Below are 12,523 nucleotides of genomic sequence, written 5' to 3' on the forward strand. Positions count from 1 at the left end.
CAGGCAGGACACGGTGGTGGGTGGAAGCAGAGCTTTGGAGGGAAGAGGAACTCCAGGAAGATTAAAGAGTTTACAAGAACAGGCATCTCCCCATGGGGAGCACTGCAGGGAATGGCGTCAGTGCATACAGTTGCTTATTTCCTGCCCCCCTCCCCTCCTGCAACCTCTGTCCTCTGTTAGGTGTGAGCTCCAGGGTTGGTTTAGCTGAGAGTCACTGCCCAGGGAGGGGGAGGGGGGTTCAGGGACAGAGCTGCTGCCCTGTGGAGGGCCCCCTGCTCTGCTGATCGGAGCTGAAGCACCTGCCTGTGCTGTGTTATCTCCTGCTCCAGTGCCTGGGTGCTTATCAGGGAGCTTCAGCTGGGCTGGAAATGGGGACTCCGAGCCCCAGCATAACTCAGAGCAAACAGAAGATGCTGTCTGAGCTGAGAGCTGTGTGCTGGGGGCCCATTGCCACCAGCCAGGTCCCGGCATGCTGGGCAGCCAGTTTGCCTTGGCAGGGACCCTGCTGTTGTTCTCAGGCCTCCTTTGTCTCAGTTTCACCTCCTGGGCTGGGGAACTGCTGCCTGGTTCCCTTCCCATGAGCTCAGCCGTGGCCCCGGTTCACCCCAGTGCCTCCAGTGTGGCCGTGGGGACACCCGGTTCTAATTGGGGACCCTATGGTGGTCGGGTGATGGTGGTCACCGCCTGCATCTTCCATTCCCTGAGCAGAGGCACAACCGGTGGGACCCTGCAGGTCCCCCTGCGTGGTGGAGACCCCCAGACCACAAATATTAAGGATTAATAGAGGTTCAAGGACAGATAACAGCTCTGTAGGGTGGATTCGGGGCTCCTTCATCCATCCCTAATGCTGCTCCGCCCCGAGGTCAGATGGGCGGTTGGAATGGAGCCCTCCAGCCCGGCCCTATGGGCACCCCGTTCCCATCCCCGCTGTGTTCGGTACAGGTTGGGGTCAGCTGGAGTTTGCCCACGGGCAAGCCGCGCTCTGCAAACAGCACAGAGCAAAGGGCAGCCGGCGTTACTCGGCCGTTCGCCCCGGACAAACTCCCTCCCCTGTTTTCCTCCCCCTCGCTTCTGCCCTTCCCCACCGCCCGCGGATGGAGGCACGGGAGCGCGCCTCCGCGGGGCCGCGCATTGCCTCCCCCCCCCCCTTTCCCCCTCGGGCTTTCCCATTGGCTGCTCGCCGCACGGTGGGCGGAGCCTCGACTGGACCGGCCCGAACCGGCTCTCCCCGCAGGGAACGCGAGGCAGAAGGGCGCTCTCGAGCCCTTCTCTCTGATTGGTCAGATCTAGCTGAGGGGGTGGGACCAAGCTCCTGAGCGGCGGCGCTATTGGTAGAGCGGAGCGCCGATGGGAACGTGGTTCCGCCGCTCTGTCCTTCTCTCCCTCGTGACCCGGCGCGGCGCTTATAGTAGGCGGTGCGGGGCGGCGCGGAGTGCGGGCGGAGATGGCGGCGGGCGCGGACGTGCGGTGCGCGGTTCTGGCGCTGCTCGTGCTCGACTTACTGGCGACCGGCGGCGATGCTACAGGTGCGGTACCGGGAGATGGGGTGGGAGGGCTGGAAGCGCGGCGGGGAGGCGGGGTGGGATTGGATGTGAGCTTTATAGAGGGCGAGCGCTGGGAGACTTCGATACCGGTCTGGAGGTCATCAGCTCCGGGATGGGAGAACTGCTCCTAAGAGCGGCTCGGTGCGAGGCAGCCGTGGGGGTGGGTTGTATGGGGGGGGGGGGGTCGGTGGGCTCCTCGAGGGGTTGGGGACGGGCGGGAGGCTCGGTCTCCCTGCGGCGAGGCACGTTCGCTGCGGGGCGGGGCTGCCCGGGCCATGCCGGGGGTGGGGGGAGCTGCCCCAGGTCTGCTACCGCCGCTCCGCCTCCGTTCCGATCGCGCGGAGCCTCCGAGAGCGGCGGGGAATGGAGCGGTGCTGATCCGAACTGCGAATTGCCCGCAATAAACAACGGGATAACAGCCGCTCCTCCTTCTGCTTGGGTTTATGGAGGAATAGCGGCTCTGAGGGCGTTAAACCCTTAAGGATGTTCACATGGAGCTTAAGTTGCTATAATCCTCCGTCGCAGGAGGGTCGGTGCCGTGCCCGGTGCCGTCGGATCGCTCCGTATCCGTCCGTTCTCAGCTGTGCCAGCGCTGCCATTTCTCACTTCTTTTTATCCCCTGGTATAAAAACGTGGCCGGGGTTCGTTTTGGGGCCTCGGGGTTTTGAGGTTTTTCCCCGGAGGTTTCTGACTCAGCCCCTGATGCAGATCGGAGCTTGGGGCTGACTGTTGCTTGTGGCGATGCTGAAACGTTGATGCCGCGTTTAGGCTACAAAGTTACTGCGGGGTTCCAATTGGGATCCAAACGCTGGAGCCTCAGGGCAGAAACGTCAGCCCAGGCATTTCCCTACTGCAAAGAAGTTTAAATTCCCCTGCAATAGCTGTAACCCCTGGGGGAGCAGGAGATGGAATGGAGGGATGCTTTATTCCCAGAGCCCGGGGCTGCAGCCAGCAATCCCCTCTGTACACAGCTGGATGGATGGGACCTGGCACTGAATGCCTCCTGTCTGTGTGTGCCCTCAGGCAGGGCTTAAGAGGAAACTTTCTGCCCTCGCCTTGTGGTTTCTCCCTTCTTCTCTGAGCAGCCCCTTCAGATGATGAAGTTGGGTCGTCGAGGTGCTGCCTTTAGGGAATACTTGTGGATAGAAATTTGGGGTCCCTTTGTGGCTGTTTAACTCTGTTGAGTATGGATGTGCTGATTTCTGGGTGTTGGGGGGGGTCTGTTTGGGATATAAGCCTTTAGAGTGGGGCGCCTTGTTTTCCTCCTTTGCTTTTGACAAAGAATTTAGTGCGTGATGCAGAGCAAGTGTGGAGAAGCTGTTTCCAGCCCTGCAAACCTGGGTGGGAGGACCTGCCCTGCAGGCAGCTGCTGTTAGATCTGCATTGTAAAGGATGTGCTTAATGAAGCACCTTTCCTGACCGGAGTTCAGCAGAGATTACTCTGCACATCAACCAACTGGAGGGGTTATGGAGGGGGGAGGGTTCACCTCTCCTCCACGTTCAGCACTTTTTGGAGCAGGATCTGCTCTGCAGCCTCTCTGAACTGCTCTGAGTGCCCTTTAACTCATAGCACGTAACCTTGCAGCAGCTTGTTTTATCAGCCTGCTATAATCACCTTGTAACTGTAAAACACACACACACACGCCCCGAAATGAAACAAAATGCAAACCTACTGCTGCTTATTAGCCCCTATTTAGAGTCAGGCTGTAGTTAACAGGGACAGGCTGCTACATGTGCTGGTGTTGATGCCGTGGCTCTTTGCAATGAGGTGGTTGGGAGCGTTTCAGCCCGGCAGCGTGATGCACAAAACCAACCCTGCAGCTCCAGACACCTCCTACATCTCTTGCTTAAAAACAAAGCAATTCAGGATCATCATTCTGGTGTCCCTGTTGTGTTTCTGTAGTCTTTTCATGGCTTGGAAACTAAAGCTGCTTGCAAAGGTGTTTCTGAAAGGTGCATTTTTAGGAGTGAACTGCAGTGCTGTTGTTGACACAAAATAGCAGCAGCCTCCCAGGCTGCTCTGACCTCTGCTTTAAGGCGCCTTGGTTTTAAATATCAACTGTCTGCTAAAGCTGCCTTGTATCCTATGAGGTCAGAGCTGTCCTTGCTTCTCCAGGCTCGTCTATCCCTGCAAACCTCTGAAGTTTCAGTGTAGAAAGCTAAATCTCCCTTTGAGAAATGTACCTTGCAGGCTCCTTTGTGTTTGTCTTGAGGAAACTTGGTTTCATAATGCCAACTTGCTTTCTGTGCTCCCCAAACCAGCCATGAGGTGGCACATTGAAATGTCCTAAGGCATGTAAAAACAACAAAAAAAATAGCCTCAAACCCCTCTCCCTCATGCCTGCGTGTTACAAAACCCACGTGGAGCCGTCTGTATAACCGTGACATGGAAGTGCTTAATACCAGCCAACTGATTTCCTGGGGATGCTTTTATTCTGCACGTCTGCTGCTGGCAGTTCTGGGAAGAGCAGCCTGCAGTCAGCTGCAGGAAATACGTGTTGCAAACCTCCCCAGTTCCTCTGGAACCTCGCTGGGGTGTCACGTAAGTAGCACTGACTCCACAATGCCTTTTCCTGGAGTGATGCTGGCTGAGCCACCCTTCCTGCCCTCCCCACCCTCCAGGGCCTCTTTTCCCTCCCCCGTGCTGTGATGATTTGGGCAGTCTGGGGCTGCTGGATGTGGCTGATAGCCGCTGGAGGTGTTTGGCAGCTGAGCTGTCAGAGCCCTGCATTGCTTTAGCTGCAACCTTTGGACTGTCTGCTCTCAGATGTGGACCCCTGGAGTCAATAAACACGCTGTATATTTCTAGGTGATTGGTTTTAACCTGTTTATTACTGATTTACCTCTGCAAAGTTGGCTTGCCTGGGGTGAAAAGTCTCATCTTGCTGTCTGCCAGTGGATATGAAGGGTGAGAAATGCCTCTGCGCAGTGTGAAATCAGCACGGCTCGTAATATTCTCAGCTTGGGGAGGTTGGAGCAGGACTTGTAAGGTGGGAGAAATACTTCAGATACCCCCGTTGGTGTTGTTACAGCAAGGAGCCATGCTCAGATGCTCAGCGTAGCCATAGAGGTGTGTGCAGGGAAGTGCTTTTCATGTTGCTGGGAGGCAGGGCTGGCTCTGTGCATGCAGTGTGCGTGGCCTTATTGCTCTCCCAAGCCCGGAGGACACCTCACTGCAATGAGATGCAGACAATTCCCTTGCAGGAAGCATTCCTGTTTGCATAGCTGGGAGCACTGCACTCTCTCCTGCAAGCTGTGGCTTTGCAATAGGAAATCTGGCTGGTGGTGGAACAGCTCAAACTGAGAGCCATAGGTTAAGGGGAGGGAGAGAAGGCAGGTGCTGACCCGAGGATTATTTGCAGCCTCATCTCAACGGCTGAGTTTTTGCTTGTGGCAGGTGGATTCTTGCTTTGCACTAACACTTTGCACTAATACCTCTTCAACTCGTAGCTGGTTTTATAAAGTCACCACTGTCTCAAAGGAGACTGACTCAGGACAGCGTCGAGTTGCACTGCGAGGCCGTTGGCAATCCCATCCCTGAAATCCAGTGGTGGTTTGAGGGTAACGAGCCTAATGAGACCTCTGCTCAGCTTTGGGATGGCGCGTGGCAGGACCGGGTCAAAATCAACGCCACCTACAACCTGCATTCCACCAGCACCATCTACATCGCAAACCTCACCAGCGACGACTCGGGCACTTATGAGTGCAGGGCAAGCAACGACCCTGATCGCAATCACTTGTCGAAGAGCCCTAAAGTCAAGTGGATCCGTTCACAGGCCAACGTTCTGGTCATCGAACGTGAGTGGCCGTCCTGAGGCCTTGACACTTGCTCGGACACCGGTGTCTTGAGTCTCCTGCCATGCTCACCCTTGCACCCGTGGCTCCCGAAAGTCCCCCTCACCTTCTCACCCCGGCTGTAGAACCGAGAGACTTCCCCCTTCATCCCCCAAATCCCTCCCTCCCCCCTTTCTGTCATCTCCTCCACCACCTCTGGCTTGACCTCAACTGGCCCTGCTCAAAAAGGGTTGTGACTTCCCAACCAAAACACCATCCTGTGTCTTTTTGTGGATCCAAAGACCTGGACTGTTCTGCTTATCCCCGAGTGCCTCTGTGCCCCAGTGCTGGCTTGCAGAGCCTTAGTTCCGTTGGTAGATTCTGCCCTAACCACCACTGACAAACCAGCCCTTCCCTGCACCTCGTGCAGCCTCTGCTCCTCTCAACAGCCTTGCTTTAAGCTCGCTTTCCTGCTTAGTGATTCAAGCTGTGGGGATCAAAAAATCTGCTTTTAGTTGCTGGTGGTGCAACCGTTTTTGAAATGGCCGTGTCTGTGTGCGACGCTGAGTGTGGGGAAGCTGCTTGTGCTCTGGATGTGAGCGGTTCCCTCTGCTTCCAGAGCCAACAGGCTGCTGATTTCTGACTAACAGAAACCTAAGAGAGGATCTGACGTCCTGCTGTGGTTTTATCACAAAGCAAAATCGTGTTCTCTCCAGCATAAGTGATGGAAAACTCCAGCAGAACCTTCTTCTAGGGGAAAGTGAGGAGACAGAAAGCCAAAATGCCTGTTAGCCCTGTGCAGAAATCCATCTTTCTTGGAGATAAGGCTGGGTGCAAGGGTAGGAAACATAGTGCCATAGGGGCCGTATAATGGTTCTGCTAATGGCAGCTGTTGGAGTGCCTCCTTTGAGGAGCAAGGTCTGAGTCATCTTGTACTGCATAATTTACTGCTTCTTGGCACATGGGGCTCCAGGAACTTTTGGAGTCGTGGTTCTGTGCGTTGTTTTTTCCCTCGAGGAAAATCTCACTGCAACTTTTTTGGGTTGCATCAGCCGACGCACGCACAGCTTGCATAAGGGCTTCTTTATTACCCCCTCCTATAGAGGGCTTTGGCTGCCATAGGTTACGCTGCCTGCAGGCATATAGATCTGCTCAGGCTGTGGGAGGTGCTGGCACTCAGCAGGCAGCCTCTGAAAGCAGAAAGCTGTGCTGCTGTTCCCAGCAGGGCTTTTTCCAACCCTTCGTGGAGCTCTCAGCTCTCTGGGAGCTGCACCCATAGAGCAGGAGGTTCCCAACAGCCTGGAGTGCACAGCAGCAGCTCTGCCCCACTGGGAGCAGCTGTAGCTCAGCACCCCGGTGTTGCTGGGGGCACTCGTGTTGGACTGTAAGTCTCCTGTGTTGAAAACATCCGTCAGGCCTAGTGAGAAACTGATGCCCAGGTAAGTGATGGAAGCAAGGAGCCGTGTTCTTATTCACATTCGAGTTTCTTGGGCAGGTGCTTGACCTCACAAATAGCAGATGGTAACTTCTCTGGATTTGTTCCCAAATAGGTCCGGTGATCACGGGGCAGTACACCAGCTCTGCTGACAAGGTGGTCCTCAGCTGTAACATGAGTGCACCTCACGCCCCCATCAAGGGCCACAAATGGATGCTGGGAGACAAGACACTCAAGGCAGAAGAAGGCAATTCAGACTCTTTCATCACTTACACGTAAGTGTCAGGAGCAAGGGCAGAGAAGAATCTCTACACAACAGTTGCATTTCAAGCTGGAGACACTTGGTATTTCCCTAACCCAGACCAAAGTCTTTTTGCTAAAGCTTGCAGCCTTGCAAAAGAAAGAGTCTTTTAGGCTCTAAGGCCACGTGGAACAGCACACTCTAGTGTTCTCTGCGTGATGCTTTGATGTGCATCGCTCTGCTCTTGCAGAGCAAGCAACGGAGTTGCCTGATAGGAAAAGGTTTGCAGGTTGTGGCTGAGCAGATGTGGGAATAGTGGCCTTATTGTGGCAGAGCAGTGAGCTTTCCTTTCTGATTACAGTCAGGCCTGGCTGGCACTGACCCAGCAGCTGTAGAGGCATCATGTCCTTTTGTATGGCAGTGCCGACGTGCCTGTCTCCCCATAGCAACAGGGAGCTGAACAAGGATTAAAGTATTTATAACCCAGCCTCCCTCGTGTGACCTCAATTCCTTAGCTGAGTGGTTTTTGGAAGTGGGAAGCTCGGTGTGCAGCAGAGCTAACAAACAGTTCGTTGTCCCATTGCAGCCGTGGACTGAAACTTTGCTGGCTCTTTCCCTGGAGCGCTGGGTATTAGGGAGCTGCAGAATGAGGGGTTTGTTGCAGTCAGCATAATCCACTAAATCTCACAGCAGCAGTTTTGCAGAAGGTTTTTAACGTGCAGGGAGGGAAGGGCAGGGAGCAGGGCTGCAGTGGGTGCACGATGCTGCATAAACTGGGATGGGACAAACTGCCTACAGAGGAGGGTGCTGTGCAGGTGTCCTACAGGGGTCTGCTTCTGTACATTGGAAATTGCTCTGCTGATTTGTTCACCAGCAGGGTGATGGCTCATAGGGTGACCTGTTTGGGGTTGTTGGTTGTTTTTTTCTTTGATAGGATCGAGGGGAAGGTTGAAGAACACTCTGGTGTCTATGAATGCATCTATGAAACAAACCCAGTGGCAAAAGGAAACGTGTCTATAGAAGGTAATGTGGTCAGTTTGCTTCTGTGGCTGAGGAGGGGAGTGGGGAAGCTGTGCTCTCCTGAACATCTTCCTTTTGGTAGCTTTTCAGCTTCGTGAAAAACTGCTTCTGATCTTTACCAGTATGGCTTCAGTGTCTACCTGTGAATTACCAGATGCCCTAGGAGACATCTTCCATTTTATGAAGCAGCTGAAGCATCTGTAGGGTCAGCCTGAAGCCTTTGCTGTAACCAGTGTCTGTGTTCCCACAACAGTGATAGAAGGGATGGCACCTACTGGTCCAACCTATCTGAGCCTTTCCTGAAGCAGCTTGATGTGCTTTCCTCTTTGAACATGTCAGATGTTGGGCATCAGGACCCAGCAATGAGCTTCTTAAACTGAAAGGAAGCCTTATGAGTGATCAGACTTTGATGCTGGCTAGGTGGGCTGCAAGGAGTGCAAGTCGTTTGCAGGGAGGTGTCTCATTTCTTTTTGTCTTGCTGCAGTTCAACCCCAAGTTGTAGCATACAAGAAGTCTGAGCATGGGAACGAGGGGGACACAGGTGTGCTGACCTGCAAGAGTCTCTCCTACCCCCCTGTTGGCACCTGGGTCTGGTTCAGAAGTGATCAAACCGTAAGTGCTGTAGTTTGTTGCCCCCCTCCCCAGCCCCCTTCTGCTCACCAATAGGAAGGCAGAGGGTCAGAATTAGCAATATCAGAGTATCCTTTACGCTCAGTGCTGTGGCAAGGAGGATTTCTGTAATGACAGCACTGCATGGTGAGCAAGCAGCTCCCCTTGTCCCAGCCCTGATGCTCTCTTTCCCCCTCAGCTCCCCTTGTCCCGGCCCTGATGCTCTCTTTCCCCCCTCAGCTCCCCTTGTCCCAGTCCTGATGCTCTCTTTCCCCCTCAGCTCCCCTTGTCCCGGCCCTGATGCTCTCTTTCCCCCTCAGCTCCCCTTATCCCGGCCCTGATGCTCTCTTTCCCCCCTCAGCTCCCCTTGTCCCAGTCCTGATGCTCTCTTTCCCCCTCAGCTCCCCTTGTCCCAGCCCTGATGCTCTCTTTCCCCCCTCAGCTCCCCTTGTCCCAGCCCTGATGCTCTCTTTTCCCCCCTCCTAGCCCGTTGTCAATGGTACTGATCGCTACATCATCAAGTCCAATGGCAACAAGACAGAGCTACGCATCCTCAAACTGAGCATTGAGCAAGATACAGGTGACTACCACTGCAATGGTACCAACATGATGGGCCCTGGAAGTGCTACGGTGAATCTGCGCGTCCGCAGCCGCCTGGCAGCTCTTTGGCCCTTCCTGGGAATCGTGGCAGAAGTTCTGGTTCTCGTCACCATCATCTTCATCTACGAGAAGAGGAGGAAGCCAGATGAGGTTCTTGATGGTAAGAGGTGGCTGAGGTCGAATCTTCCTGGGGGAAGTAGCTTGTGGGGTGGAGGCAAGTCGTTCTCATGGAGAGCTCTGGCTGTGCTTTGTCAGGCAGGCATTCCGTGTGAGGCTGCCTTTCAGGAATGCTTCTTGTCTAAGCACGGTAGCCTTTACCCAGTTATTTTAGTCTCAAGTAATTGCACTGTAGTGACAGTCCTTCAGCAAGCTGTGCTTTGGCTCAGGAGTGAGAGAAAAGTGGGTGCAGGTTGCACTGACCCTTTGTCTCACCAATGCCTCTGCACTTCGTTCAGCTGCTTCATGTGGGTGTCTGGAGGACGGGGCTTTCTCTGACCATTAGCATTCTGGAGAAACCAATTAGTAAACAGCAGGCTGTGTTGTCAGTGGTTCTATTAATACCAGGCTTAGCTTAACTGCAGTTCGTGGATCTGTTTTGGGCTCTCAGATTCACACATCCTGACTCCTGGGGACTTCCTCCATGCATAGTGTTATCTTTAATCTGTTCAGAAAACACGGTTCCTCCCTTTCCTTATCAGTAGGAATCTTCATTGTGTTGACCAGCTTTGCCTTCCTTATCTGATCCCATTAACAATGAAGTACAGATGCTCGGTATCCTTCCTGCTTGCTAGGTCAGTTGCTTCAGCCCTTTGCTGGGGAGCAGCACACATCAGGTGCACTGAGTGCTACGAAGGGGAAGCAGAAGGACTGGAACTGAATGTTCCTCCTCTGACTGTAGGGCTTCAGAAATTCTACTCAAGGCAGTTTTATGAGTGAATCCGTTCCCTCTGACAGCCCTGGTTGGATGGCAGATGTCTCATGTGTAGCTGTGTCTCTTAGCAAGAAAAAAAAAGAGCTGTAACTGGTTCACAGAATGATTTGGCTTCTGCTGACGTCAACTGGGTCCAGGTCCTGTTGAGTGCTGATCAGTCAGAGCCGTAGGGGATCCTTTAACAGATGAAGACAGGACGTGTGATGCTGAAAGGTCCTGATACCCTCCCACCCTCTGGCTCATCAGCCAGAGATCTTCAGCACTTGGGAACCTGAGCTTGTGGGCGAAGAAACAGCTCTGTGTGTGACAGCAGGGCAACGTAAAGCTGTGTTCTCCCAGAATCTTCATAGATTTGACCCTCTTGAGAGGAGCTGGCAGGAAGGGAGTGCTGGGCCAGCTCGGATAAACGCTGTTCCCCAAGCGTGTGGTTGTGGGCTGGCAATTCCCTATTAGCTAGAGTGGGAAGAGTCTAACTTGTATATGGCGCAACCTTGCTGGTGTTACCTTTCCACTCTTTCCTCCTCTGCTGCTGGATGCTAACTTGACTGGTAAGAACTGGGAGATGGCTCCAGCTGTGCTCCTGCATCATCCTCTCACCAGCTGTGTGCAGGTCTTGATACCAAGGCAGCCCCAGTGCTCAGAGCACTGCTGTTCTGCTGCAGAGATGATGGAGCCTTCAGGGGAAGTGGCAGATTGCAAGGAGCTGGTGAAAGGACTCGGTGTCTGCTTAGCTGAGTTTCTCCACGTAGCAACAACGTGCTGTGCAGTGTATCTGTTTTGATTTCACAGTGTGTGTGGGGAGGACGAGGGCTTATTGATGCTTAAAGCCTTGTTCCTGAAGCCTCCTGCGTAACAGGAGCTCATGTCTAAGCTTGCTCCATGTCTGAGCTCAGGCAAGAAGCAGCTTAAAGCTCATACAAGGGTGTGGTGTTGTGATAAGCCCTCCCTGCTCTCCCAGGCCCTGGTGAAATGACCGTGTGGGCTCAGTGCTGTGATATCCAGTGTGTCCAGTAACCCACCTGGGTTGCTCAGCCCTGGGGTTCAAAGGAGTGGAAGAGCCAGAGGTGATTTCATGTTTGTTCTTCCCTCACACAACTCTTTCTTTTTTTCCTATGCTGTCCTGGATGTGAAGATGATGATGGAGGCTCTGCACCACTGTAAGTGCCTTGGTTTTTCTGTTGAGTCAGTTTGTATTGCCAGACTGCATTCATTTGGGGAATCTGCTCTGAACATAAGAGCTAGCAGAACGTGAAAGCTGGCTGCTTCCTGGGAGATGTTTCCTCCATGTTTTTTTAATGTGGCCTCTATAGAAGCAGAACACTACTTAGAACAGCACAAAAGTCTCCAAAACTGATTGTTCTGGAAGCTAACCTCATCTTGCTCTATCTTACCCAACTCTTTGGGCACGAATCACACCAGTGAGTGGGGTAGGGGTGGGCTTTGGTGCTGCTTTCTTCATCGTGCCTTTTCTCTCTGCAGGAAAAGCAATGCCACGAACCACAAGGACAAGAACGTCCGCCAGAGAAATGCTAACTGAGTCAGAGGTCAGTGCTGCACCTGATGTCACCTGCTGGGTCAGGGCACCCTGGGGACCTGCTGGGTCAGCTCTTCACTCCCTGCAGTCATGGGCTCGTCCTGCTGGCTACAGGGCACTGTCCAGCTGGGGTCCTTCATCAAGAAGAGCTTTTGCCCATGCGCTGTTTGGAGGGGAGGGGAAGGAGGCATTGCTGTTAAATTCAGGCACAGGCCAGCAGGAATCTGATAAGAAACTGCCAAAGCTGCTGGAACAGTGGGAGAGACATGGAAGAAAGCATTGGGCTGTAGAGCATGGGAGGGTCAGGGCTGTCTGATTGCTCCAGCATGGGATGGGTTGAGCTCACAGCTTTGCTTAAGGCAGCTGTCGTCCTTTCTGCTTCATCACCCCCCAGCACAGCCTCGTTGGGTTTTCTAATTGCCTTTTCTTTCTCTTGTGCCAGGTGACGTGTAGCTGAAGAACTTGTCTGGACATTGTTTTCTTCTATTTTTTTTTTTGTAAAATAGCACCAGGAAATACTTAGCGTGTCCTTGCGATTCAGTTACTTCACTTTCGACAGGAAATTAAGTTGTAGAATCTAAAACACACATTTATTTTTTTTTTTTTTAAAAAAGAAAAGAATAAAAGAGAGCTGTGGGAGGGTTTTTTTTCCTACCTGTAAGCGTAAATCCTTTCTTTTTTTTTTTTTTCTGATAGTCTGGGTCACTGTTGTAGATGTATTTCTTCATGTTGATACGGAGGGGGGTAGGTGGGGTGATGCTTTCTTTCTCACCTTTGGGAAGAGCTGCGTGTGTGTGATGGGTAGATTTACTTTGAAATGCCTCTCTGTGTGTGG

General features: G+C 53.2%; 1 protein-coding gene across 1 annotated transcript; it reads left to right on the forward strand.

Annotated features, from left to right (window-relative positions):
* Nucleotides 1-1,444: 1,444 nt before the first annotated feature.
* BSG (basigin (Ok blood group)) lies at nt 1,445-12,323 on the forward strand (the record flags this gene model as incomplete). Its single annotated transcript, XM_079546678.1, has 9 exons — nt 1,445-1,526; nt 4,995-5,342; nt 6,869-7,028; nt 7,929-8,017; nt 8,499-8,629; nt 9,110-9,383; nt 11,287-11,311; nt 11,634-11,698; nt 12,131-12,323. 8 exons carry the CDS (start codon nt 1,445-1,447, stop codon nt 11,689-11,691), a joined length of 1,167 nt encoding a protein of 388 aa, XP_079402804.1. The 3' UTR covers nt 11,692-11,698; nt 12,131-12,323.
* Between the last annotated feature and the right edge of the window lie 200 nt (nt 12,324-12,523).

The sequence above is a fragment of the Tetrao urogallus genome (genome assembly GCF_951394365.1).
Source record: "Tetrao urogallus genome assembly, chromosome: 25".
Lineage (NCBI taxonomy): Eukaryota > Metazoa > Chordata > Aves > Galliformes > Phasianidae > Tetrao > Tetrao urogallus.